Source organism: Primulina eburnea, chromosome 14 (genome assembly GCF_022965805.1).
Source record: "Primulina eburnea isolate SZY01 chromosome 14, ASM2296580v1, whole genome shotgun sequence".
Lineage (NCBI taxonomy): Eukaryota > Viridiplantae > Streptophyta > Magnoliopsida > Lamiales > Gesneriaceae > Primulina > Primulina eburnea.
Genome location: NC_133114.1, coordinates 24,990,778 through 25,017,288, shown reverse-complemented (window position 1 = coordinate 25,017,288; position 26,511 = coordinate 24,990,778). Strand labels below are relative to the sequence as shown.

Here is a 26,511-nt window from a genome sequence, read left to right as displayed (position 1 = left end):
CCAATAAAAAAATTTTCGTGCGCCTCAAAAGCACAGTTTGCTTGAAACCTCACAATTTTATGAATAAAAAGGAATTTAAAAGCTCGAGTTTCTCTCAAACTTTTCTGTGTTGTGGGGCAGTAGGTTGGACGGGAGAATCGATTTTGTGAACGCCTCTCTGTCCCCGTCTGTCCGGTTTTTTTTTAAAAAAATTAGACGTCTAGCGACGGTTTGATAAAATCCGTCGCTATTGGCGACGGATTATTAAAAACTGTTGCTAAACGTTGTTTTAAAAAAAAAAATGCACATGTGGGCGACAGCTGTGCGCCAGCTCAGCTGTCGCCCACGGTTACCCTGCACCCTTGGGTGCAGGGTAACAACCCTCATATATATATATATATATATATAGGGTTAATACCCATTTTCGTCCTTCTAGTTCATCACTTATCCCATTTTAGTCCTTAATCATTGTTGACTGCTTATTTAGTACTTAATGTATTTAAATTGATCCGGAATTGGTCCCTGCCGTCACGAAATCGTTAGTATTAACGTTGACCAGAGCATGTGCTTCTCACGTGATCTTGTTTTTGTATGCCAGTCGATTTCTCCCCAAATCAGACTTCCCATCCTCACGAAAGACCTAAATCCCCAAATCAAGGTTTCCTCCCCAAATCAGTGTACTTGCCATTACCCCTACGCCAACACTAAATCCCCAAATAAAACGATGGCAGTAAAGGGAAGTGCGAATGCTTGGAGACGGTAATGGCAATCTTTCACCCCGAAATGAAAGCATTCTTCGTGTAATTGGTAAGCAAGCTGTCCTTGATTTATTTCTTCTGTTTTCTGACTCAAACTTTTCAAGTTAGCTGATTTTTTTCGAAATAAATTATAGGTACATTCGCTAAAGTGGTAGGCTGTAATGGCTCGAAGAAGTAAATTTTCGCTTGAATTCACCCCGAATTACGGTAATGTTTTATCTTTTAATGTGATGACTCTGTGGATAATTTTTTTTAAGATTAATCACATTTACATGATGTTAATATTATGTTTGTTAGGTTGGATGAGAGAACCCACTCTTGTTACAATTAAATTGAACTACAATGGTTCAATGGTTACCAATCGCAAGACGAAAGTGTACGAAGGTGGGAGTACTGAATTCTTTGATTTTGTGGACATGGATAAGATAGGGTTGATTGAACTATGGGGATATGCTAAGGAAGTAGGATGCATGGACAAAGATAGGTTCAGATTTTGGCACAAAATCGGTACATATTTGACCGATGGTAGATATTTGGAAAGTGATGCTGATGTGGTTGAAATCAGGAACAATGTCCCCAAAAATTACGAAGTGGAAATTTATATCGAACATGATGAATGTGTTTCAATCAATCAGATAGATGCATCATGCGTTTTAGAGCAACCGAATGAAGTTGAACCGAGTACAAGGGTTGGAATGAATGTTGAAGATGATGTAGAATTTAACGATAGTGATTTTGATTTCGAAGAAGAAGCAAATTATAAGGGAAAGGGGAAAAATTTAGTAATTGATGGTGCTATTTCCAATGAATGGTTTGAGAGAATGCAAGGTGGTGAAGGAGATGATGATTGTGCAGAAATTGATGAGTTAGAGAGTACATTTGCTTCTGAAGAGGAAGATTCACAGAAATTCGAAATGTATGAACATTCGGAAAATCCTGACTTGAAGCTTGGCATGATATTTGATTCCAAAAAAGAGGCAAAGTTTGCAATAGAAAGTCATTGTATTAGACGAGGGATGGTAGTTAACTTTGTGAAGAATGACAAAAGTAGGCTTCGAGGTGTGTGCAAAAATGAAGGATGTAAATGGGTTATTCATGTTTAAAATGACAGAAATTTTTTTTCCAGTTGTAGCTTCAAATGATTACTTGCAGGTAATACGACAACGAGCAACCGGAGTAACAATTAGTGGAAGCTCCAACAATATCTCCTCTGTTAATGTAAGTGCAAGTGAACCTGTTACTATTATTTTTGTGAGTTAGATATGTGTCAATGTTTTTTATCTTCTTCTCAGGTCCATAAAGTACTCAACAAACAAACGCATGTCATTGTGAAAGGCGGAAGGAACTTCGTATCTGTATCTAATTTGAGAGCTTTAGTGGATGACCGAAGGAAAAAAAGTTGATCAAACTAGTTGGTTGTTTTGTTGGATTTTATTGCGTACGGACATATTTGTTATTTCATGTTGGATTTTAATTAATGGTTGTGGACATATTTGTTATTTGACGTTGGATTTTAATGGTTGTGGAATTGGTTGTATTTTTTATTTCGTGCATCTTCATATTGTATTCAAATGTCACCGTTTAATTGTGCTAAACAACCAAAGAATGATTCTTTTATCTTGAAAGGTTCCAGTACATATTTTACTCAATAGGAAAATGATCAATTGGACAGAATAGGAAAATGATCAACTGGACACAAGATGAATATTAAACATCTTACTCAAGTCATTGTCTTACACAAGCAGTGCATCCATAATTCAAATCACACAATCCTGAAAAACATTAAGTTTTAAATAAAGTGCAACATAATACAAAACGATAGATGCGACACATACATCATCACTCTCTTCCTCTTCTTCCCTTTCCTCACTTAGATGCGCCACCAAGGTGTAGAGACTCCATTATTTCTTTGAGTTCCGTAGATATTTCTTCCATTTTCAGTGCATTTTGGCGACTTTGTTGTTCCAATTCCATTTTAGCAGCTACTAAATGGGCTACTCTTTCATACTCTTTTGTTTTTTTACTCGAACTTCCATCAGATGTCGAGCCTGAACATTTTGCCTCGCTACAATTATAAGAAGTAGCTGCAACAGATTGTTTCTTCATATAATCATCGTACGATTTCAAAGCCGCTTGTCTACTGCAATAGGATTTGTGACAAGCTCCACTGTATTTACTCACTTGAAACTGAGCCTCCTCCCAAGTGTCGTAAACACCGGGTTTTCTTCCAACAAATACAACATATGTTTTTCCCTACAATATATAAGAATTTCAAAATTTCAAAAGAATTTGCATACAAAAATACACACTAAAACATTAAACATGCTATTACTCTGCTGCAGAAATTCGAATACATCACAATGCTTAGAGTAATTCGAATACACACTAACCCAACTTCGAAATACACACTAACCCAATTTCCCTCACAGTAATCTAAAACAGTACATACGTAAATATTCCATGAACGATTAAAGATCAAATAATATCAACTTCAAAATGACAAAAAATATCACAAAATCTAACACCTACAAACACATTAATCGCGAACCGACAGCAGAAAAATTAAAAAATATGAAAAGCCATCACCATTGCAGATGTAGTAGTATATCGAATCTGGAATTGCAGATTTTTCTTCCTCTTCGACGTGGCTTTCGAATTACGATTCCTTGATTTGGGGATTTAGGTCTTTCGTGAGAATGGGAAGTCTGATTTGGGGAGAAATCGACTGGCATACAAAAACAAGATCACGTGAGAAGCACATGCTCTGGTCAACGTTAATACTAACGACTTCGTGACGGCAGGGACCAATTCCGGATCAATTTAAATACATTAAGTACTAAATAAGCAGTCAACAATGATTAAGGACTAAAATGGGATAAGTGATGAACTAGAAGGACGAAAATGGGTATTAACCCTATATATATATATATATATATATATATATATATATATATATATATATATATATATATATATGAGTTTTGATATCCTGCACATCTATCGTGCACACCTAGGTGAGCATCGATGAAGTGTCACTCATCAATTAAATGTGATGAAATATAGAAAAATTGCACATCTAATGGGTGAGTGACACATCATCGGAGCTCACAAAGATGTGCATGGTAGGTATACAACATATCAAAGTGATATATATATATATATATATATATATATATATATATATATATATATATATATTTATTTATTTATTTATTTATTTATTGTGTTCACCTCAAACGTACATGTTCCTTTCCATTGACTTGATTTCTCTGTTTCATTTATTTTCTTAGGATCTTTCATTTTCTTAAGTGAATTTCCTTTCATTTATTTTCTTAGGATCTCTCATTTTCTTAAGTGAATTTCCTTTGTTTATGTTTATTGGAATGGGAGGAGTAAAATAGGAGCTACGATTTGTTCTTTCAGCAATTGAGCCGCATATTCTATGGCTGCATTCCCGTTGTCCATATCCCAAACATAGCCAAATCCTCGGGAATTCGGGAAGCTTTTAGTTGGATTACATTTAAGCAACTTCGCTATGTTAATTATCGAATTTGACGCTCTTTTGATTATTAATACTTTACATGATCCATCTTCAAGTTTGTCTAATCTAAGATTGATCGTCGATAACCGTAAAAATCATTGCATTTGATTTACCATGCTTTTTGTTTTCGTTGAAATAACAACAAATCATGTTGTTCACACGTTAACTAATTTGGCTGGTTTTTATTTGATTTTAGTCTTTTATAAGCGAAAAAAGTTAAAAGTATATATTCAGATAAGATGTTTGTAAAACCTATATAAAAAATATTTTTTAAAAGACAAAAACTTATGTGAGACGGTCTCACGTGTCGTATTTGTGAGACGGTCTCTTATTTAGGTTATCCATGAAAAAATATTATTTTGTATGCTAAGAGTATTACTCTTTAGGCAAAAACTTGTGTGAGACGGTCTCACATGTCATATTTGTGAGACGGATCTTTTATTTGAGTCATCCATGAAAATGTAGTACTTTTTATGCTAAGAATATTAATTTTTATTGTGAATATGAGTAGGGTTGACCCATCTCACAGATTAAGATCCGTGAGACGGTCTCACATGAGACGCACTCTACTTTTTATTATGAATATGAGTAGGATTGACCCGTCTCACAGTCTATGATCCGTGAGACGGTCTCACATGAGACCCACTCTTTTTAAAAATGTTCTCCAAGTATAATTTTAAAGAAAATTGATATATATTTTTTCATGTTTTAGAAATTAAAGTGGTTATGTAAATCAAATTATATTAATTTTTAATTGTAAAAACGTTTTTATAGAAGGCAAAAACTTGTGTGAGACGGTTTCACGGGTCGTATTCGTGAGACGGATCTCTTATTTGGATCACCCATGAAAAAGTATTACTTTTTATGCTAAGAGTATTACATTTTATTGTGAATATGGGTAGGGTTGACCCGTCTCACAGATTATGATCCGTGAGACGGTCTCACATGAGACTCACTCTTTATAGAATAGTGGTCGAAATACATATTTGTTTTTTAAATCTTTTATATTTTTTTTTGTTTGTAAAATCTATTAAATAAAAATTCGATTGTCAAATAAAATATGGACAATCGCTTCACACTCATGATATATGATAGGTACAAAGTTATGGATTTCATCTTTTATGTGTAGCCTTTGCGACCACATATGGTATAAAAGACTTTAGAGAGTTGGATTTTCATGACAAAGTAAAATCTCGAGATAAAATTACAATTTAAATTTAAAATCACGATAAATGTTAATCTTTCACAAATAAAATATTGTTTTTAAAATTTTTATCTTGCACATTCATTCATAAAATTTTACTATAAATCTTAAATTCAGATTATGTTCAGAGTTTGAGAATCAAATATAACAAATTTTTCTCTTTATAAAAATCGAGTTATTAAATTGAAAGATATATCACTTAGAGATTTAATTTTAACAAACATCTTCTATGAAAAATTTATAATGTTTTTATAAGATATACATTAAAAATTATAAGTCTTTTGTGAGACGTTATCACATATCTATACATGTGTGACAAAACGACAATATCTATATCTATGACTTAAATAATATTTAAAAAATATTATATTTTTATAGACCAGATCAAGTTTGAGATCCGTACAAATTTGATCAACGAGACAACGAGTTTTTTGTGAAAAATATAATACACAAGTAGGTTTAAAAAAGAATGGGTAGGGATTAGGATTGATATAGTTAGAGAGTCCTAGAATTGAAGGGTACTTAATCCGACGATTAGGATTAAGATAGAGATAGATAATCCAATCCCATGGTTGAAACGAAGTAGGGCTATTAAACCAAACTCTATTTATACGAACACAAGATATACACCCGCAAATACATACAAAATCTCTGAGTAATTTTCTGCTTCCTCTCCAACATACGCAGATTAAATTTCTTCCCATCTCGTTTGCTGCATACCAGGCCAAAGATTTTTGGAGGAAATAGATGACATTTGGCTTTTGTTTCTCTAGAATATTCGACGCACTTGTTTTAGACCCTGAAACGATAGCATAACTCAAGGCGGCGTGTGCAAGGGATTAGGGTTTTTCCTTCGCACGGAAGACTGTTTTGGGTATAGTTTCCCTGTATAATATTGCATTCGACGCGTTGGTTCCAGTCTAATTTTTTTTGAAAGTTTTTTCGGGTATTATACGACTGTTTCTGAGTTTTGACAAAATTTTCGTGTTGGTGGACTGTTCAAATTCTGGGTTCTTTTGCACATTTTCGTTGCTGTTTGGTGGATTCTAGGGTATAGGGTTTGATTCTCATACGTTTTCTCACGTGGGTTTTAGATTTATTTTGAAGAATTTGATCTATTCTGGCATTCCTTGTGCATGGAGCAGGCTCATATTTAATGGGGTTTGTTGAATTTGCTTGTTATTGAGGTATGAGTGTCTTCCTGGCCTGTTTCCCTTGAGCACGGAGGACATCGAAGCTGCTAGTGTTAATGCTGTTTACGGGCAATTGAAACGTGACTGAATTTTGGTGGATTTGTTTTTTATATTGAATGTTCTGTTTTGGTTGATAGAATACTATAAATTGTACAGAGTGGGAAGAAACCCTAGATACCCTCTATAAGACAGTTCAGGTTATTTTATTCGAACACCAGTTCGTTGGAGCATTCTATTTGGTGTTTTTAGCTTGCATCCCTAGGATACTGGCTATTAAATTTTGGAGCTGGGCGTTCGGTTGTTGACAGAAATAAGGTGGATTTAGGAAATTAGCAATAAAGAGTAAAAGCTAGACCGACTACGTACAATTTTGTTCAGGTGCGGAGACGCGGCACTAACTTGGTATTGGCACGTGGCTGCGGACTGGTGGTAGCTATTCTTAGAAGACTAGTTAATTTTCCTCCCATTGATTTTTTTGTATATGATAATGTTTAGCACTGATTATGGAAAACAGTGAGCCCACTTTAGTTCCTGAATGGTTGAAAAATTCTGGAAACCAGAGCGGCAGTGGATCTATTTCGCATTTAGGTATTTTTCATCTTAAATAAGTATCTCCATATCCAACTTTTTTCGAAATTTTGTATCCACCTATTTTTTATGTGTTGTGTTTTGTTTTAGATGACAAATCTGCACCCAAACTTTCAAGGAACAATTCATTTTTGAGTAGCAACGGTCACGATTTTGGACGGTCATCAAGTTTTGAAAGAACAAACTCGTCATGTTTCCACCGGAGTTCCAGTAGTAATGGCTCTGGAAATCTGAGGTCCTATAATAGTTTTGGCCGAAATCGACGTGACAGGGATTGGGAAAAAGATAGATATGATTCTCAAGACAAAGACAAATCGGTATCGGCGGATCGCTGGCACAGGGGCTTTTCAGATTCATCAGGGAACAACTTTTGTGGTAAATTTGATTGGGATGGGTTAAGACGATCTCAGTCCTCAACTTCTGGGTCGCATGGGGACACATGGACTAAGAAAGTTGTAACTGACTCAAGCAGTGCTGGTGGAAACAACACTAGTGCTTTGCTTACCACTGGTGCTCTTGGTGGCAGCGCGAACAAAACAAGATTCGAGAGAAATTTTCCATCATTAGGAACTGAAGAAAGAGCAGTCATTCCGGAGGTTGGAAGAGTCCCATCTCCGGGCTTAAGTTCTGCCATTCAGAGCTTACCTATTGGTTCTGCTGCTGCAGTTGGTGGAGAAAAATGGACATCTGCTTTGGCAGAGGTTCCTGTGTTAGTTGCGAGCAATGGAATTGGAAACTCGTCTGTGCAACAATCTGCTTCCACACAACTTGCCTTGGGCACAACCACCACTCTCAATATGGCAGAAGCTGTAGCTCAGGGTCCAAGCCAAGCTCTTGTTATGCCTCAGGTAGGTCCCTTTCTCCATTATTATTGAAGATCTTGGAGTGACTGCGATGATGGACAATGTTCATTTTGTTACAGATATCTGTTGGAACTCAAAGACTTGAGGAACTGGCAATTAAACAATCTAGGCAATTAATTCCAGTCACACCATCCATGCCAAAGACTCTGGTAAGAGTGGAACTGTACTTGTTTTGATTTGTAATATTTAGAAAGATGTCATGCTTCATTTTAGTTAGTCGATGAACTTTATTGATTGTGATCTTTCTTATAGGTGAATGGGCCAGTAATTCTCTTACTGATTTAATCTTTTCTCCCTTTTAGGTAAAAAAGTTTGTGTAAATATTTGTTTCATGGTGACATAATTGGAACATTTCTCATTACAATTTATATAAAAGATATTGAGATTGTTCACAAGATATGCTTTGATGTCTCATAATCGGAGCAATTTAATCTTGTGGTCCTTTGAAGTTTTCCGTAGAAGTTAGATTCAGATTGCAAGAAAAAGACATGACTGGAGGGGGGGGGGTGTTTATCGTTTCTTCTTTTCTCCAACTATGTGCTGTGTCAGAAGTATCTTTTTAAAATTGTCATAATATTTTTGTCATGGTAGGTTATATCGTGGAGTTGATCTTTTATAATTTCGCTTTGAGGACACTTTTTATGCTGAAAAAGAAGCCTAATGGATATGGAAATTTTAGAAAAAACGTTATTAGAATAACTCTTTAATTAGGCAATCAAACCATAGATTGTTCCCCGAGCTGATGAAACGCTTAGTTTCTATATTTTCACTGCATAGCAAAATCATAAATTTTATCAACCTATCATATATAGATAGCCATCGGTACATGTCTGGAGATTGTGGTAGTTGAGGTGAAGTACCAACGATTGATTGTATCAGGAAAACAGAAACCAATTGGTGAATGTCTTTTTACTTGAAGATGCTTCAAATCTAATGTGATCTTATTTTCCTATCCATTTGGCAAATCAACTCGTTTGAACTACATACCATTTAATTATTCTTTTGTGGGGAGCTGTATTGATGTCATTGAGTGGGTTGCATTTATTCATTCAATTATTTTCTCGAGTCTATGAACTCAAGCACTTGTATTTTTTCAGGTATAGCCACATGCATGCAATCTTATCTTTTCCAAGTCCCAATGATGTAGCTAGTTTCTAGCAATGAATATGAGACTAGATTCTCACCATTATGTCATAGTTGTACAGTCGGTGGTTTGATGGCAGGGCTGCCTTCTGCGAAAATGAACCACAATTTTAAAGATTCAGATTTTTCACCATTTAAGATACTGCTTCGAGAAGGTATCGAGGAAAAGTGATTGGAATATGTTTTGGGAGTATTGAAGTGGCATTGTTCCAGAAACAGGAAATAAATCTGATGTAGATATTGTCCATTTTCTTAAAATCATCTCCACTAGAAACCAGGTAGAATGTTAAATATGGAAAATAACAAATAAGATGAGTCACTCATACGTCATTGCATAAAATAGGGAGTAAAATCATCTGATAAGCTTGAACATGGTCATCAGAAACTCTTCTACTTTCTGTGCTTGTGATGTTAGTTTGTGAACATGTACATTTGTCAGAAAGTATTCCCTAAATGAGGTATATATAAATTGTGCCTATCATTTATACTTATTTGTTTTTTTTGGAAAATAATGGATAGCTCTTAATGGTTTGGAACTTGATAACTTTTGGCCTACGACTTTCCATTGGTTTGGCACAGTCTGGTTGCAGCTTTTTTTGTGAAAGTTTGTTGAGTACACTCATATTTGCTTCAGGTTTCAAGTTCTTCAGATAAACAGAAAACTAAATTGGGCCAGCAGCAACATCCCATAACTTCACTTCCCAGTAATCACTCGAAGGCTGATATGTCTAAGTCATCAAATGTGGGAAAACTCCATGTTCTGAAGCTATTGCGAGAGAAAAATGGGGTCGCTCCTGTTTTGAAGGACAATTCAATTCCAACAAGTGGTATCAATGCAGTAAGTTCTACACTTGTATCAGCCAAGAGCTCACCAAACATCCCAACCCTGAACCGTAAGCCTGTATTGACTGTGCTGGAGAAGCGAACCACCTCGCAAGCTCAAAGTCGAAAAGAGTTTTTCAACCTTGTGCGAAAGAAATCTATGGTGATCTCCACTTCTGTTACCGCTACAGAGAACTTCTCAGTTATGGACACGCGGACTGCTGTATCCCCGCCACCTTCAGAAACTTTTGAAAAGGAGGACGCACCTGCTCTTAGTACTTCTCAGATTGATGATGCTCAATCAAGTGCAAGCCTGAGTGATGACCTTTTGTCTGAGAAAAGAGATGATGTGACTTGCATTGATGATACTTGTATTGTGCCGAACTACTTAGGCAATGGAAAGAACGGTTGCATGGATCCTCTATTTTCAGAGGAGGAAGAGGCTGCCTTTCTACGATCTTTGGGCTGGGAGGAAAATTCTGATGAGAGTGGACTTACCGAAGAAGAAATAAGTACTTACTTGAAAGATGCGACTAAGGTGCTTGATACAACCTTGATGCGGATATATTACTTTGTGGTTTATCCATATTAAATTTTATCATATTTGTTCTGTCACTGAGAATTGTTATTCATTTCATCTTATGCAGTACAACTCAAAACCAGCTCTGAGAATACTTGAAGTAGTGCAGCCCAAATTTATTGCATCATTAGACTCGCAAACTGGCATTTCTTCTGGATTAAGTTCTTCTGATGCTAAGCTGGAATCTTGATCTGCTACAAGTGGTTTGTTTTACTGAGAATCTTAGTTTGATCGGGAAGATGAGTTCTTACGCATCTTGGTTCATTTTTCTGATATTCGCTGCTGGTTCGGAAGATGCTGTAAGAAAAAGGGGGGTGGGTTGATATTTTTGGTCTTTCACAGAAGTGGAATAGGAATAAAATTACCGATGACAGAGTCCCTACAAATCACTTTTGATGACCGTCTTTTCGCGGCGTGGATTCTAGAATCTAGATCATTCATGGTCACTAGTACAGAGATAGTGTAGGTTTTAATCTATCAAGCGACTCAACGACATTGCTTGTTTGGAAGTCTGTGTCTTTTACAGTTTTGGGGTTAAATGATGAATACGGATATTTTTTAACATATATTTTACCCTTTCTTTTTGTTGATTAAAGATGGAAAAAAATCAATATTTTACTATATTCTTAAATTTTATTGACCTATATATTTAAGCTTGAGTTTTTCTTCAGTCATCTGAATGTTTGATGGGTTTTAACAATTTGGTTCATGAAATAAATTATGGAAAATATTATTTTAAATATAAAAAATAATATTTTTCATAAATCATATATTTACGGGGAAGTTGGTGAAAAATCCTCAATAAACATTTCTTTGGCTTTATTCCATACTCACAAAATTGTAGTACTATGTCATACAAAATGTGGTACACTTCATATGGAAATATGATACACTTCATGTGGAAATGTGGTACTAAAAAAGTACCCAGGGACTGAAAACAAAAAAAAACGACGACTGGGAACTGAAAACCAATTTCTCGTATATTTATCACTCAGATTATCATATATTACACAGTATTTTTTTCATATAACTACTAAAAAATCACATCTCACATATAACTTAGTGAGAGAGTTCTATGGGAAGTCTTTTTTGTGACATGACATCCTACTAGAGAAAAATAGAAAATGTTGGAAAGATTTTGGACATGATTTATTTTGTTAGAGAAAAAAATAGAAAATAGTGGATGCAAATATACATGTGATGAAAAAAAATATGTTTGCATTTTTTTAAATGTTTTAAATTTTTTTTAGCACGTATCTTGTCATACAGTTCTCATATTCGTATGACGTGTCGATCCGATTCATACAATGAACGAAAAATAATATTTTTGGCATAAAAAACATTGTTTTAAAAGACGTTACGATGCTGGGCGCTTGACGGTTATCCACTATCCCGATTTTTACAACTTTGCATGTCTAATTTAATATACAGGAAAGAAACGCTCAAAGAGTTTTAGCTGAAAATTGAATAATTATAAAATAAAAAGGCCACCCCTCTTTCTCATTTTCACCTTCGCAAACCCTATTTCAATTTTCTTCACTCCTGTGCACCAGCATTTTTTAAATTTCAACCGACTCAATTTAAAATTGGCATTCCCCATTGCCATCGAGGTGTATTTTGATTCGATACGACGATTGCTTGTGGAGAATTCAATGTTTTTTTTTTATTTGCTTGCTAATGTTAACCGTTCCGGCGGAGAAATTGGTTAAATAATTTCTAACTCTTTTTTTTTTTTAGAAAATGACATATTTGTCAAATGTGTATTGGAGGAGGTCATTTTCTTAAAAAAAAATTGACCGAGGTAAAAAAAGAAAATACCTCCCACTCTGGCAGGGAGATGTTGGCGATATCGTAGGACTTGTTTTCCAGCATGAATGATGTGGGGATCTGGATGCTAATTCATGTCTTAATCATTATTAATGTCAAATATAACAATTAAGAAAAGTGGGACTAATTTTTTTTCTTTTTAGATATAAATGCGGAAACGTAATAGTAATATATCTGATATACATGTGAATATAAAAGTTCCAGTCATGTACTACATGTTTCTATCTCAACTAGGTTCAACTACTATACATCCAGTGTTGAATCCTATTCTGCTTCTAGGCCCGGATCTCCACGCTAACTATCATCTCTCATCCTCTTCCTGATCCTGATCATGTCACACCTGTTATCAAGCACACATACAAACAATACAACAGCCGGATAACTCCGGTGAGAATTACATTCCCAGTATAAATCATGTATACATGCATTTCATATAAACAGATATAACAACATGAAATAGATAATCATAACATGTATCAAAATCAGAAACATGCGAATCACACTCCGTGATTTTTAGACTCTGACTCGACTCATCCTAATCTAGGGATCCCGATCTGAATAAGAACATACACCCACCTACACTCCCGATCGGGTGGTGGCACGTTCTTATTCACGGACTTTGGCTCTTTCCATATCGAACATCAGTAATAGAAGAAACTCCAATTCTATCCACTTCGATATAACCAAACGTCCGGTGTCTTGACCTATCCGTCACAGACTTTGGCACTTTCGCCAAATCAGTATCTTGTGACAATGTGCAATGTGCCCGTGACGATCCCATCACTATCAGGCACCCCTGTCACGAGATCAATCGTCTCTGCCTAGGCGTATCCACCTATGACTCAATACATAAATCAATAGATCAAAGATATCAATTTCATTCAATTGCAAATATCAATGCAATAAAGTAAAATATGTGATTTTGGGAAACTCAAGTCAATCGGACTCGAGTTGTGCAATCCCGCATCAACATCAATTTATACCTTTCTCTTCCCGGTCTGATGAAATCGAGGTCTTGAAGTCAAATCTGTTCATACCCAATCTGTCAATGACAATATTGAATAGACACAATATTAATATACTACTCATTCAAGACCTGTTCTGATACAATACTCAATTCAAGACATAATCTGATCAATGTCAACGATACGATGATACAATCTCAATCAAACGAATCTGATTAATATCAATCTTCTGATGTTTCGACGGCATAACAATACAATCTCAATAACTCCGTCAATTTCAACATCACAGATATAATAACACGACCCATAATCAATATCAGTACAACCCAAAATCTTAACAATGACATATCATAATCTCAACTCTGTACAATCTCGCAATACCGGCGATACAATATCAGTATATACAAATCAACAACTCATCTGATCCAACCCTGAATAATATCAATATACCCAGCGATACAGTATTAATCAAATATCAATCCCAACATCTCGTGATCGATAACAACATAATTCTGATATCACATCGGTCTAATCACAATCAAATCAATTCTAAAAATTCATAACAATTGTATAAACAGTCTGTTCTTCGATCTGGTTTCGATTATACAATGTCTGATATCTCAAGAACAACATGTATGGATCATATCTGATTTTGGCAGTATCATAGTTTCAAATCATATCAAAACTTAATAAAACTTACGTCCAGTTGTAGCTGTCGTCGCTAGGAACTCGATACTGAAGTCAGATTACAAATCAGACGGACGGATTTTGCGTAACGCTCAAATTCTCAAACGTAAGGAACTTGGAGCTTCTTTTATATATATATATATATATATATATATATATATATATATATATATATATATATATATATATATATATATATATATATATATATATATATATATATATATATATATATATATATATATATATATATATATATATATATATCGTGCATGGTAGAAACGTGGCTCGCCCTTCAAATTGCACGTCTCGCGTTCGGACGGTCATAAGTTTCCGCCCGGGCGCAAAAGGTTCGGTCCTCTCGCTCCACAATCTACTTCAATTTGTTTTTTGGTACCTCTCTGGTCTAACCCTCTAAGAATAAATAATAAAACAAATGTAAGACTTAATTGTCGTATCCTAAGAAATTCGTAGCATTTTGGGAAATGACGAGATTGGAAAATAAGATCTTTGTTGATCTCTCTCTCTATATATAATAATTTTAAAATTTAATTAAGCATAAATAAATGCAAGCATCACTTCACTCCTACTTTCCCTTTCCCTCTGCCTTTGTGATTTGCAAGCAAACCAGAGTTCTCTTTGTAAAGCACGAAATGCTGCCGCCGTGTACACTGGTGGTAGGGGCCAACTCTTTTTCAGTTTTCCGAAGGGAAACCCATCTGAATATGACTTCAAGACCACCTGCCGCCGCCGCCGCTCCCACCACCAATGGTAATCGCCACCACTACTATCCACCCACCACCACTTCCTCTTCTACATCCGCCTCTTTCCGAGGCTGCTGCTGCTGCTTATTCCTCCTCTTCTCCTTCCTCGCCCTCGTCATTCTCGCCGTCATCCTCGTCATCGTCCTCGCCGTCAAGCCCAAAAAGCCCGAATTCGACCTCCAGCAAGTAGGGGTTCAGTACGTGGGTATCAACCCTACCACAACTTCCTCCGCCGTGGTTTCCCTCAACATCCGCATGCTCTTCTCGGCGGCGAACGACAACAAGGTTGGGATCAAGTACGGCGAGTCCAGGTTCACCGTCATGTACCGCGGCATACCCTTGGGACGTGGTACGATTCCCGCCTTCTACCAACCCGCCCACAGCTTAAGACGTGTCGAAACCACCATTGCTGTGGACAGGGTCAATTTACTGCAAGCAGATGCTGCAGATTTGGTGAGGGATGCTTCGTTGAACGACCGGGTCGAACTACGGGTCGTCGGTGATGTCGGAGCCAAGATCCGAATTCTTGGTTTCAACTCTCCCGAGGTGCAGGTGAGCTTTTTTCCCTTGTTTTTCTTGCTGCAGGAGTTACTTTTTCGCATTTGTTATTCGTCGTTAGAGCTTTAGGATGTGCTACCATGCGCTCTGTCACAGTGTTTGCTATAATGCGCGGGTATTAGCCCCTCCGTCCTCCAGCCATGGAGTTTTCTGTCCTTTTATTTATCAATTATTAATTATTACTGTGCTTACAGATTGAAAATTAATATGAATATGATTGGGTTTGGTAGGCTTGTCGTGGCACGGGCGACAGACTACACTGTCCACTTCTCCAAATAATTTTACCCTTTTAATATTTTTGCTTTACATTTTAAAATATAATATTAATAATTTATAAATTATTTACGTTCAACCATATTTGGAAAGAAAATGCTGCCTAAGAGACAATGTCTCCACATGATTTGGATGGACAAGAATCACATACAGGCAAAAACTTGTATGAGACGGTCTCACGGATCGTATTTGTGAGACGGATCTCTTATTTGGGTCACCCATAAAAAAATACTACTTTTTATGCTAAGAGTATTACTTTTTATTGTGAATATGGGTAGGGTTGATCCGTCTCACAGATTATGATCCGTGAGACGGTCTCACATGAAACTCAATATGATTTTAAAAAAATTAGTGGACCCCGTGTATGTGTGGTTAAATTTGGACCCTTGATTCTATCATGTGGATAATACCCCTACATATAGGATGAAATCAACCCTTTACTTGATTTTTTTTTTTTTTTTTTTCTGAAAAGAAAAAACACCAAACTAGAGTATATATTTCGATTTATGCTATTTTGGTTTTGAACTTTTGATGGTTCTCTTCTTTTGTGTGTATATATATATGTGTGTGTGCGCGCGGACGAGCGCTTCTACATTTGAAGGGAATATTTGGCTGCCCTCTTAGACATGTGTTTAGGTTGTCTGTTGTGTTAGACAAGATCACTCAATGTGAAAATTGAAGTTGTTAAGGTGGTGAAAATATGTTGTAACTGGGCAGGTTTCTGTGGATTGCAGCTTAGCCTTGAGTCCAAGAAAGCAGACCCTAATATCGAAGCAGTGTGGATTTGATGGTCTTAGTGTATGATTAGAGACTTTTTTTTCCCATTTCAATTTCTCTCTCAAATAACATAACAAGGTTATATTGAGAGATGAGATTTTACAAAGTGGCAACCACATGGGATTTCATCTGTTGTTGCCAAGAGAGATGGAAAAAGAATTGGTTGCCATGGATATGGAAAGAATACTAGGAGGGGAATTTTGCAAGTTTAGTTCCTCTGCTGTAGAGTTTTGGACTCTGACTGATTCTTGTTCTGTTTTTTGGGTCATTCCCAGGCTTTTTTTTTTTACCTTCAATTTACTGCATACTATTTATTGTATTCCCACTCTTCACAAGGAATGTGGTAATTTATTTTTAGAATTGTTTAATTGGTCTCAGCAACATTTGTTTGTTTTGGCACAATCACATCCTTTGCCCAAGTTGAGCCACATATACTCTACGGCTCGAATGCAATTACCTTGTACTTTACTATTCTAATAAAAAGTTCTTGATTAGTTTGCTATAATTAAAATTACTATAAAAATTAAAAATATTCTGAATTTTAAAGTTGAACATAATTATAAAAAAAAAACATAAATGCTCCAAAATATTCTTTAATAATTATGTTTGATAGTAAGAAACTTTCTAAGATTTACATTTATTTTTAAATTTAGTATGTTTATTCGTGGTTTAATCTATTATTAATTTGCTATAATTAAAATTATTATAAAAATTAAAAATATTTTTTTCAAATTCAATCTCATAACTTATAAAACTTGAAGTTTGATTTTAATGTTTCTTGTCATACTTTGTTATTTTTATTTAGAACCTTACTTTAGGAGTAAAGCCTGACATCATTATTTAATATTAATATACTTCTAATACATATCGATCATACTTTTGGTTCAATTGTTAATTATTCTGGAAAATCAAATGATTTATCATTTAAAAAGTAATCACTGTAAAGTTCTTTCTATTATGTTAATATAAATTTTATAATGTAGCAAATAAATACTTTGCTCGAGATAAAGAAGATCTGGGTAAACATCTAATTAGGGTGGTCAATCTATCCACTCCTAAAAAGAAAGTTTTGTGATTCATCACCTACATCAGTCAGAGGCGTCGAGATATACCAGACAAAAAAACGTCCGACACAGTAAGTGATAACTCTAACCATTAATTAGAGCGCGTTTAGAATGAAAATAAGAACATAACTTGAATAATATACCAATTGAGAAATTTATAAAAATTCATGAACTTATTTATCAATAGTTTGTGATCGTAAAAGAATATATACATGCAACGATAGCAAATTGCACAACTCTCCACAAACCATGGTTTAATTACATGTACTCTTCCACGATATTCATATAAAGTGACTAATTAAGCAATCTTCTCAAACGAAGTAACTCGCCTCTCTTTCTTCCAAGGCTTGTCCCAAACAACCACCCGGTAAGTGCTTTTCCCCGTCATCGCCTTGAAACCGTCCTTGGTGATGATGACGAGTCTGTAATTCTTACCATTAACTATCTGCATTTCTCCTTTTATCACGGAGACAAGTGCTAGTATGGTTTCGGCCCGCTTGTTGTACTCTTTCACGGCGAATTTCGCAATCTCTACCACCTCAGGGTCCTTCAGGTTACTGATCACTTGCCAACGGGCGACGGAGGAAGACTTTCCGCCGCCTAACATGGCAGAAGAGAGAAGAATTAAGTAGATGACGAGAAACGACGAGAGAGATTTGGGTGCCATTTGCTTGTGAAATGTGTTTCCTTATAACCGCACAGCCACATGTGGGTTTTTATAGTGGCGATGCAAAAGTGAAATCTAATTGGGAAATTTGTAATCAGGATTTTAAGTGAATACTTTGTCTTTTTATTTGTGAAAAGGCAATTACAGTAAATATTAGTAACTAAGATTTATATAAAAAGTATATTACTTTCTGATTGATAAAATCGAATTTTAGATTACGATGAAAGTGTATATTTAAAGTTTCTAATGTGTCCTTTTATGATATATTATTTTAATAAATAAAAAATTAAATATCTTAATCAGGTTTTGTTAGGAATATTGCTCGACAGATGTGGGAAAATTATAACATTAGCGTAATAATGTAAATTTGTGTTGTATCAGAATTAAGTGTTGTGTCAAATGTTATAACATTTAAGACAACATGCAGCGGAATATTAAAGTTTGTAATACAAATTCACTTTAAATAAACAGATGGACACGTTTAAATTTGCACAAGTATTTATACTTGTGCGGTGCTTCAGGGCAAAAATTAATCACTAGAAAACCAAAATGTTTCCACAAAAGGCAATACGTGCAACAACACTCTTTAATCAGCACGTCCCTTGAAGAACTATTTCTCTGAATTTCCACGGCGTGCACAAGTGCGTATATGAATGTATGATTCGTGAGAGGAAGAAGTCCGCATCAACGTCCTTGATCTCTTATTTATAGATATAGACTTTATCTCCACAAGTAAACCTATTTTATAAGGAAAGTAAGAGTTGAATTAGAAATAAACTCTTTTTGAACATTAATATCATATTTTATTAAATCATAATCATAAATATCATATTCTAGAATATAATATTTGTATAATTATCTCATTATCTAGAAAGACAAAATCATAGCAAATATCATACACAATCAAATCAATAAAGAAAAATAATATTAGGGAAATTATTTAAATCTAAGAGATTATATCAATTAAATTCAGTAAAATATATTCCCTTCAGGTTTTTCATTCAATACTACACCTTATTTATATCACATTTTTGAGGTTGATTTTTGTTAAAAAAAATTTAAGGTTGATTTTGGTAATATAAATTTGGAGTAAATAGTAAAGAGTTTAGGGGGTGTCCGTTTTCTCCCTAAATACTTAGGGATAGATAATAATTAAAGGCATAGTTTGGTTCTCATGATAGGATAAACATGTGATATATAATATAATGATAATTTAAAGATAAATAAGATGGAGGATATTATATATAATAATAACTAAACCAAATAGTGAAATTAATAATTAGTACTTTAATGTATAGTTTGATATATTGGATAAGAGATGAAATGATAAATAATCTTCCTTATCCCAGGTTTGGTACCTTTTTAGAAAGGCTATGATAATATCACGGGCCCATGATAAATAATTTATACAAGGATAAAAAATATCATTTTATGAGATGTGATAATTTTAATTTAATGATAAAAAAACCACAAATGACTTGATTGCTCTCAATATATAAAAATCATAGACCCTATAAAATATTTTTATTTATTTTTATATATTATCAAAATAATGGTGTTTTGAACTCGAGATAATTATATAAATGATTTTTATACATATTTAAAGAATCTTCTTGTAAAATGCCCCTGCCTTTCGACCTTAATATAAAATTAAAATCAAAATAAATATTTATTTATTTTTATATATTATATAATATGATAATTATATAAATGAACTCGAGATAATTATATAAATGATTTTTCTAAATCTCAATAAAATTATTAGTATCACTCGATTAACCTTAAAAATTGATATTTGACTTGACACATAAAATCAAGGATCAAATTATCATATTTATATAATATAAAAAATTAGGTAAAAATAAATTAATCATGCAAGAACTGTCGGCGCATGAACATATAAGAAATATGAACTCAAGCAACAACTTTAAAATTATAAAATTTATTATGATACAGTTAATTTTGTCATTATAATCGAATATATAAATTTAATCACTCTTATTAAAAACATATCAAACATTAAATATAATATCATGCAGGCACGCAAGCCTCTGCCATTTTGTTGTCCACAATGTGCACTAGATGCTGAACAACTACTTTAATTTGTCCAAATAGTGACACTAAATCATGTATAACCCATACTTTATTAATGGCTAAACTTGGGTAATTACGTTCTCCTCTCCTTAAAAAAGATTTCGTCCTAGAAATCAACTTGGGTAGACGTATTACAGCCAGAAAAGTTACAACTTTTTAAAAAATTTGGATAATCTGGTGCATACGGCTCTTTAGCTCCTGCCCGGGGTCCCAACAAATTAGATCCCCTATTACCTCGCCAAGAATTGTTCCTAGTAATGATGATCTCTGTTTATCATTGACGGTCACACGATCCTAGATATCATGGTTCAACCCATTCAGGAACATCGAGTACTTTGCTGCAGAACTCTAGATGACATGGGGAGCAAAAGAGGTCAAAAAATCGCAATCTCCTTCGCATGTTGGTGAGCTGGGGAAAATAGTGCTTAAAAAACACATGGCACAAATGCTTCCATTGGAACTATCTGCGATGCTGGATCAAGGCAGCTGATGTGGTTTTCACCATTTCCTGGCCTTCTATTGAAGCATGAAGTCAGTCATCTATATCTTTTTTCTCGTCGCCATACCTGAAGGTGCTAAAACACTGCTCCATGTGTTCAAGCCAAAACTCAGTCACATTTGTACCTTCCTCGCGGATAAGGGGTGGAGGTAGAAAACTCAACTGAGAGTTCTAAATCCCAAAACAAGTGCCTATATCCCAAAAATCTTTGCATGCTCTGATACCACCTGAACGAAGTTCTCTTACCCATAAGGCTTACATTAATAATTTCTAGCATGCAATAATAAACTTAATAAGATTGGAAATCATAAAACAGCGGAAATGTGAACCATAATAACCCTGATATACAAGCAGTAAATATGAATAATATTATACAACCCAATCAAATGTCAGAAAACAACCCCAGTTTAGGCACTCGAGTGTGTAGCATGTTGCTCCATCGAATCAATTGGTGGCTCCAACACTCAACAATCAAGATCTTGGACTTAAAAATGTGTTGAGCCACCGTAGTACCAGTGAGTGGCTCCCGATACCCAATCGTCCAAAATATAAGTGGTTCTGAATTGGTTGATGGGCAATTACTTTAATTTTAATTACACTTAATCATGTTTAACATGTACTTTATCAATAACTGAACTTAAATCATTACACCGAAACATATATCGGAGTGCCCTTGAATAAGCGACGGGCTCTATTAATTTTCATGTTAAATGAATCATATTATCAGTTAATAAATAATTACAAGAATATTAAAGAGTACGTTATTGAAGAGTTTGAAAAATTCAAATAAAAGATCGTAATATATATTATTAAAAGGTTAGTGGCTTTAGCAATTTTAATAATTAATTTTATTATTTTTTTATATCATGAGAAATCATTTCATATATTATTATAATATTTAATATTCACTATTAGAGTTATATAATCGATTATGATTTCTTAACGGGTTTGCAGCACTCAATACGTTTAATTTTTTTCCAAGGTGTTTGGTTTTTTGCCGTATTCATGGTTTTTAAATTATGAATAATTCTTTCTTGCCTACTTCCTTGAATCTTGAATTGGAGAGTGATGTCGATGAATATTGAAAATTCGTTCCATGCTTTACAAGATATACACAGAAGTCAGAACACATATCACTGTTTCCAAGAAATATCGAATAAGTGGTATGAAACATATAATAATTATTTGAGGTAAAAATTGAAATAGAAGATTTCACATGTTCATGCAAAAATAAGAAAAAATGTTAGATGTCGAGTTTGAGTATAACAAAAAGATAGTTAGGTCACCAATGACAAAAAGAAGAAAATAAAATAACCAATAAGATACTAAAAATTTGTGTGAGACGGTCACACAGGTCGTATTTTGTGAGACGAATCTCTTATTTGGATCATCCATGAAAAAATATTACTTTTTATGCTAAGAGTATTACTTTTTATTGTGAATATCGGTAGGGTTGACTCGTTTTACAGATAAAGATTCGTGAGAACGTCTAACGAAAGATCTACTCAAATTTGAGAGTGGACTGAAGGGTAAAAAGGAAAAAGAATTTGAAACAACGTATTCATGGACATATAACTAGTTTTACAATCGGCATGTTTTAAAATATTCAATAAAAATAGTCTATAATTAGTTCGATTGGATAACTGATTGACCACAAATAAACTGTTGTCATGTGTGAAAAAGGTGATCTTTACTAGTCTCTAAGCATGGATTTGAGGAAGGGAAGTCCAACATTGTCCCAGATCTGCCAACATTTTTTTGCTAGACAGAGATCTGCTAGATGTTTAAATTGTATTTTTCTCGACTACTTACTACTTATCAATACAATTAGATGAACCTGTACAGACTGAGTTTCCAAGTTAAATGAATGAGATATGTTGATGTTTTTAAAAATAAATAATAATGCAGAAAGCAAGAATGAAACCTGAACTGATTTTTAAACGACACAAATTTTTTTGCAGAAGTTCCATAGGTAAATGACTCTCCGACAGAATGGCAAAGAAAAAAAATTTCTTCCAAAACCAGCTTAAAAGTTTGAAACACAGGAAACCATGAATCCTAGAAAAATGCTTGAACGTTTTAGAATCCCACAAGCACCAATGGCTTAAGATATCTAAGCCTTGACTCGACCAAAAAACTTCTGCTTCTCCTGGGTTGTCTGGAAGCGTCCGTGTCCAAACTTGGACGAGGTATCGACAAACTTGAGCTTAATCTCTTCAAGGGCAACACGAGAAGTCTGTGTGAGGAGGGACTGACGAAGGGTAACAACCCTTTTCTTAGGGCCAACACAGCACCCCTTGATCATCAGGTAATCATCCTTAACCACGCCGTAGTGAGGAAATCCACCCATCGGCGTAATATCTTTCTCCGTCCTGCCATAGTTTCATTTAATAAAAAATTAAGTCACGTAGAAAAGTAACTGGTTAGAGCAGCAGATACAAATTGACTACTGTTGTTCAATATACTACGGAGATAAATGTAGCCAAATTCTAGAATTCAATGCAACTCACAAATTTGCCACAGAGCATGATGGTCATATTTGCCAAGCAATTTTTATTAGAAAAACGTTCATATCATAAAAAAGCAAACACGTGAGAAAATAAAATAACAGAAAATACCATGGAAAGTAACAATTTTTTTGAAGTTGAAAGTAAAATAATTTGAAGAAACAAAATATAGATAACCGGTTGGGGAAGGAGGAGGGAACAGTATTAACCTGTCAAACTCGGTACTGGCTGAGTGATCTTCATTCCCCACCTTTCCAAGCCTGTAGATCTTCTTGTTCATTTCAGTACGGTGATGGTATCCATTCTGACCAGCTCGGGCAACAGTGAATGAAACTCTGGCAGGGTGCCAAGCTCCAATACAAGCAACCTTGCGAAGACCCCTGTGAGTTTTGCGGGGAAGACGAGTAACACCCCATCGGGTAACCACACCTTCGTAACCTTTACCCTTTGTGACACCGATAATGTCGATCATTTCATCTTTCTGGAAAACAGCATCAATAGGGATCTGCTTCTCAAAGAAGCCATATGCAAAGTCAACCTTTTGAGCAATAGTTCCACCATTCACTTGAATCTCCATCAAATGAGCCTTCTTTTGCTTCAGCCCTTTCATTTTCCTTATCTGCATAATTAATACAAGATATTTATTAGAACAATACGAGAGAACCAAGACTTTCACATACAATAGTAAACTGTTGCATGGCAAGAAAACAAGTAGAAGGTAAAGCCAAAACTAATCAAGGAGTATATTTGACTCCAGATTACCAGCATCATCTAAATCAATTGATGAAACATTCCTACTTCGTAATTTTAACATTTCATTGACAAGTAAAAGATTTCTAATAAAATATAACGAGGCTAAAATTGATATTCCTCTATGCCATTGGACGATGCACTGATGTGTGGCACTGTGGCTCACAGTGGTTTTCTCAAGCCATCAACATTATGATTCAAACCTATTTAATGTTAAACAACACATAATTCAGCTCTAAGTCAAATTCAAGACACATTTGTAAAACAAGAATAATATCGAGTTGATACCTGAGTGTGAGCAAGTACACGAACAACAGAAGAATATTTTTTCAGTTTCTCCAGCTGTGACTGGAGATCCTTCTTCCCCTCATCAGTCTCCAGTTTCTTGGAATACTTGGTAAAGGCCTTTTTCTTGGATTTGCACCAGTTCTTGTAAAACCTTCTCTTAATCTCCTCACTGAGATGCTGAGCCCAAACAGTGTTAAGACAGCGAAGGCCGCGAGGAGTCTTCACATAACCAACCACTCCAACAACCACCATGGGTGGTGTTTCAACTATAGTGACAGCCTCGCAAGTCTCTTTCTTATGCAGTTCTACAAAATACAAGTAGTTCAAAGTGAGATCTATTTCAGGTAAAAATAATTAGCTAACTCACAACTATTTAATAAAATAACATTTGAGACACAAAAGTAGGTATGTTTTCTATGAGAGGGAAACAATAACACAAAACACCAATAAAACGAGAAAAATAAGATGCAAAAAATGTACAAGTTCACCAAGAAGTAAATATCACGATTTTGTTGAAAATAACAAAAGGAAAAAAAGTGTTTCAACACATCACCGAAAAGATCTTATAGAGAAAAGATCATTGCTAATTTAACCATAAATGCAAACAAGAATTGCCTTCCGCGTACAATGGTACGTTGCACCAGGAAAAAGATTGTACAATGCACATTAGCAGAAGTTTTTGCAAAAGGAACTAACTAGGAGAAGTCTAAAATCACATAAGTAAGATATAGAAGTTACTTGATCCGGGTTTCTCAACTTCTCGGACAATGTGAGTCATCCCAGCCTTGTAACCCAAGAAGGCTGTCAGCTTGCAGGGCTTGCTAGGGTCATCCTTGGGAAAAGCCTTCACTGCATAATAGAAGGCAAGAAACAATAATTACAAGCTAAATGCAAGTGACAGGAAGAAAAACAAAGGAAAACCAAGTAATTACATTGCCGCACACATGCAATAAATATCCCTATATGTGTATCCGCTGATCAAAACAGTCAACTTACCTAGGATAATTTGCAAAACTGCAGTTTGGATCCCATACAATTTTCTTACTCATATTTCCAAGATTCTCCGAGTAACTTTCAAAATTTTATTAATCGCTAACAAAAATGAGTCGCATTACTTCCTAGGTTAATCTACAAAACGATAGTTACCCTTTCCCCTGTGGCGAGCAGCCCGCTTCCTCGGAAGGAAACCGAGTGACCCGTGCCTTGGGTGCTCAAACTTCCTGTGCGACATCTTTTCGCCTCCTTCACCTGTACAACACCACTCAAACTTTGAAAACCATCGAAACCAAAAAAACACAGCAAACTAATACAGTAATACTATTCTAACAAACGTAGTTGTGACAATTGCAGCTACTCAATCACCCTTACTTCCACATAAAAAAACATAACTTTAACACAGAATGTGTGACAAACAAAAATTCTACACTCGTATATCAATGAAACAAACCATTATCCAATCATTTACATACAGATCGGTGAAATGGATCATTTCCAAAACAAAATCATTGAAAAGGTAGTAAAACATGCTCCGAAAGGTGGTCAAACCTAAAGCTAGCAAAAAATTGAAATCAAACTACGTAAGAATGATCTGCAAGAAACAACGGCGTGAACCTGATAACTGCGCGTCAGCTCAGCGAGAACCCTAAAATGCTGGGCTTAAAATATTTATAGCATTAACGGTGAAAGTCAAATAATTGGGCCGACGGCCTATAATTGGGCTTCCAAGTAAGTTTCGGTCCTTTGGATTCTAATTTAATTTAATTTTTGAAAAGTGAGTTTTCAGAATCTATTACTATTTTATCAGTATTACTATTATTATCTTATTAAGCATTACTTCATATAATTCAAATTAATTACCAAAAAAATTTAACTTCAAAGAAAATTTTCAAAAAATATATAAGTACGCAACGTGTGCGTCGTATTTAGGTAGGTCAGTATGACCTTAATAAAATTGTGATATGGTCCTTCATTTATTTTTATAATTATATAATTACACTTATTTTAATATAAATCAAATTAATCACCAAAAAATTAAACTTCAAAGAAAATTTTCTAAAAATAAATGAAATGTATAAATACTAGTATTAAATGAGAAATGTGATCTATTTTTGGTTGTTTTA

The 26,511-nt window shown here is 34.7% G+C and overlaps 5 protein-coding genes and 1 long non-coding RNA gene across 7 annotated transcripts; 3 read left to right on the top strand and 3 right to left on the bottom strand.

Annotated features, from left to right (window-relative positions):
- The first annotated feature begins 410 nt into the window (after positions 1 to 410).
- LOC140811286 (uncharacterized) lies at positions 411 to 2,140 on the top strand. The gene is made up of 5 exons (XM_073169150.1): positions 411 to 786; positions 872 to 944; positions 1,035 to 1,825; positions 1,890 to 1,955; positions 2,030 to 2,140. Exons 2-5 carry the CDS (start codon positions 899 to 901, stop codon positions 2,138 to 2,140), a joined length of 1,014 nt encoding a protein of 337 aa, XP_073025251.1. The 5' UTR covers positions 411 to 786; positions 872 to 898.
- A 298-nt stretch (positions 2,141 to 2,438) lies between these two features.
- On the bottom strand, positions 2,439 to 3,628 carry LOC140812895 (uncharacterized). Its single transcript, XR_012113773.1, has 2 exons — positions 3,324 to 3,628; positions 2,439 to 2,990 (listed from the first exon to the last, which is right to left on the bottom strand). It is a non-coding gene; the product is annotated as an uncharacterized lncRNA (long non-coding RNA).
- Positions 3,629 to 6,093: 2,465 nt separating this feature from the next.
- On the top strand, positions 6,094 to 11,292 carry LOC140811617 (uncharacterized). Its single transcript, XM_073169615.1, has 5 exons — positions 6,094 to 7,263; positions 7,354 to 8,111; positions 8,186 to 8,275; positions 9,904 to 10,629; positions 10,739 to 11,292. Exons 1-5 carry the CDS (start codon positions 7,179 to 7,181, stop codon positions 10,859 to 10,861), a joined length of 1,782 nt encoding a protein of 593 aa, XP_073025716.1. The 5' UTR covers positions 6,094 to 7,178; the 3' UTR covers positions 10,862 to 11,292.
- Positions 11,293 to 14,627: 3,335 nt separating this feature from the next.
- On the top strand, positions 14,628 to 16,899 carry LOC140811941 (uncharacterized). Of its 2 annotated transcripts, none has more exons than XM_073170076.1 (2): positions 14,628 to 15,466; positions 16,480 to 16,899. In XM_073170076.1, exons 1-2 carry the CDS (start codon positions 14,717 to 14,719, stop codon positions 16,531 to 16,533), a joined length of 804 nt encoding a protein of 267 aa, XP_073026177.1. In that variant the 5' UTR covers positions 14,628 to 14,716; the 3' UTR covers positions 16,534 to 16,899. The 2 variants fall into 2 exon arrangements, with proteins under 2 accessions (XP_073026177.1, XP_073026176.1); XM_073170075.1 differs by having other exon boundaries at positions 14,636 to 15,466; positions 16,463 to 16,899.
- Positions 16,900 to 17,884: 985 nt separating this feature from the next.
- On the bottom strand, positions 17,885 to 18,253 carry LOC140811284 (cysteine proteinase inhibitor 1-like). Its single transcript, XM_073169149.1, has one exon. The coding sequence runs from the start codon at positions 18,251 to 18,253 to the stop codon at positions 17,885 to 17,887; it is 369 nt and encodes a 122-aa protein (XP_073025250.1).
- A 4,511-nt stretch (positions 18,254 to 22,764) lies between these two features.
- LOC140812041 (large ribosomal subunit protein uL3-like) lies at positions 22,765 to 26,112 on the bottom strand. Its single transcript, XM_073170219.1, has 6 exons — positions 26,003 to 26,112; positions 25,538 to 25,639; positions 25,130 to 25,240; positions 24,392 to 24,696; positions 23,563 to 23,972; positions 22,765 to 23,218 (listed from the first exon to the last, which is right to left on the bottom strand). Exons 2-6 carry the CDS (start codon positions 25,620 to 25,622, stop codon positions 22,960 to 22,962), a joined length of 1,170 nt encoding a protein of 389 aa, XP_073026320.1. The 5' UTR covers positions 25,623 to 25,639; positions 26,003 to 26,112; the 3' UTR covers positions 22,765 to 22,959.
- Positions 26,113 to 26,511: the final 399 nt, after the last annotated feature.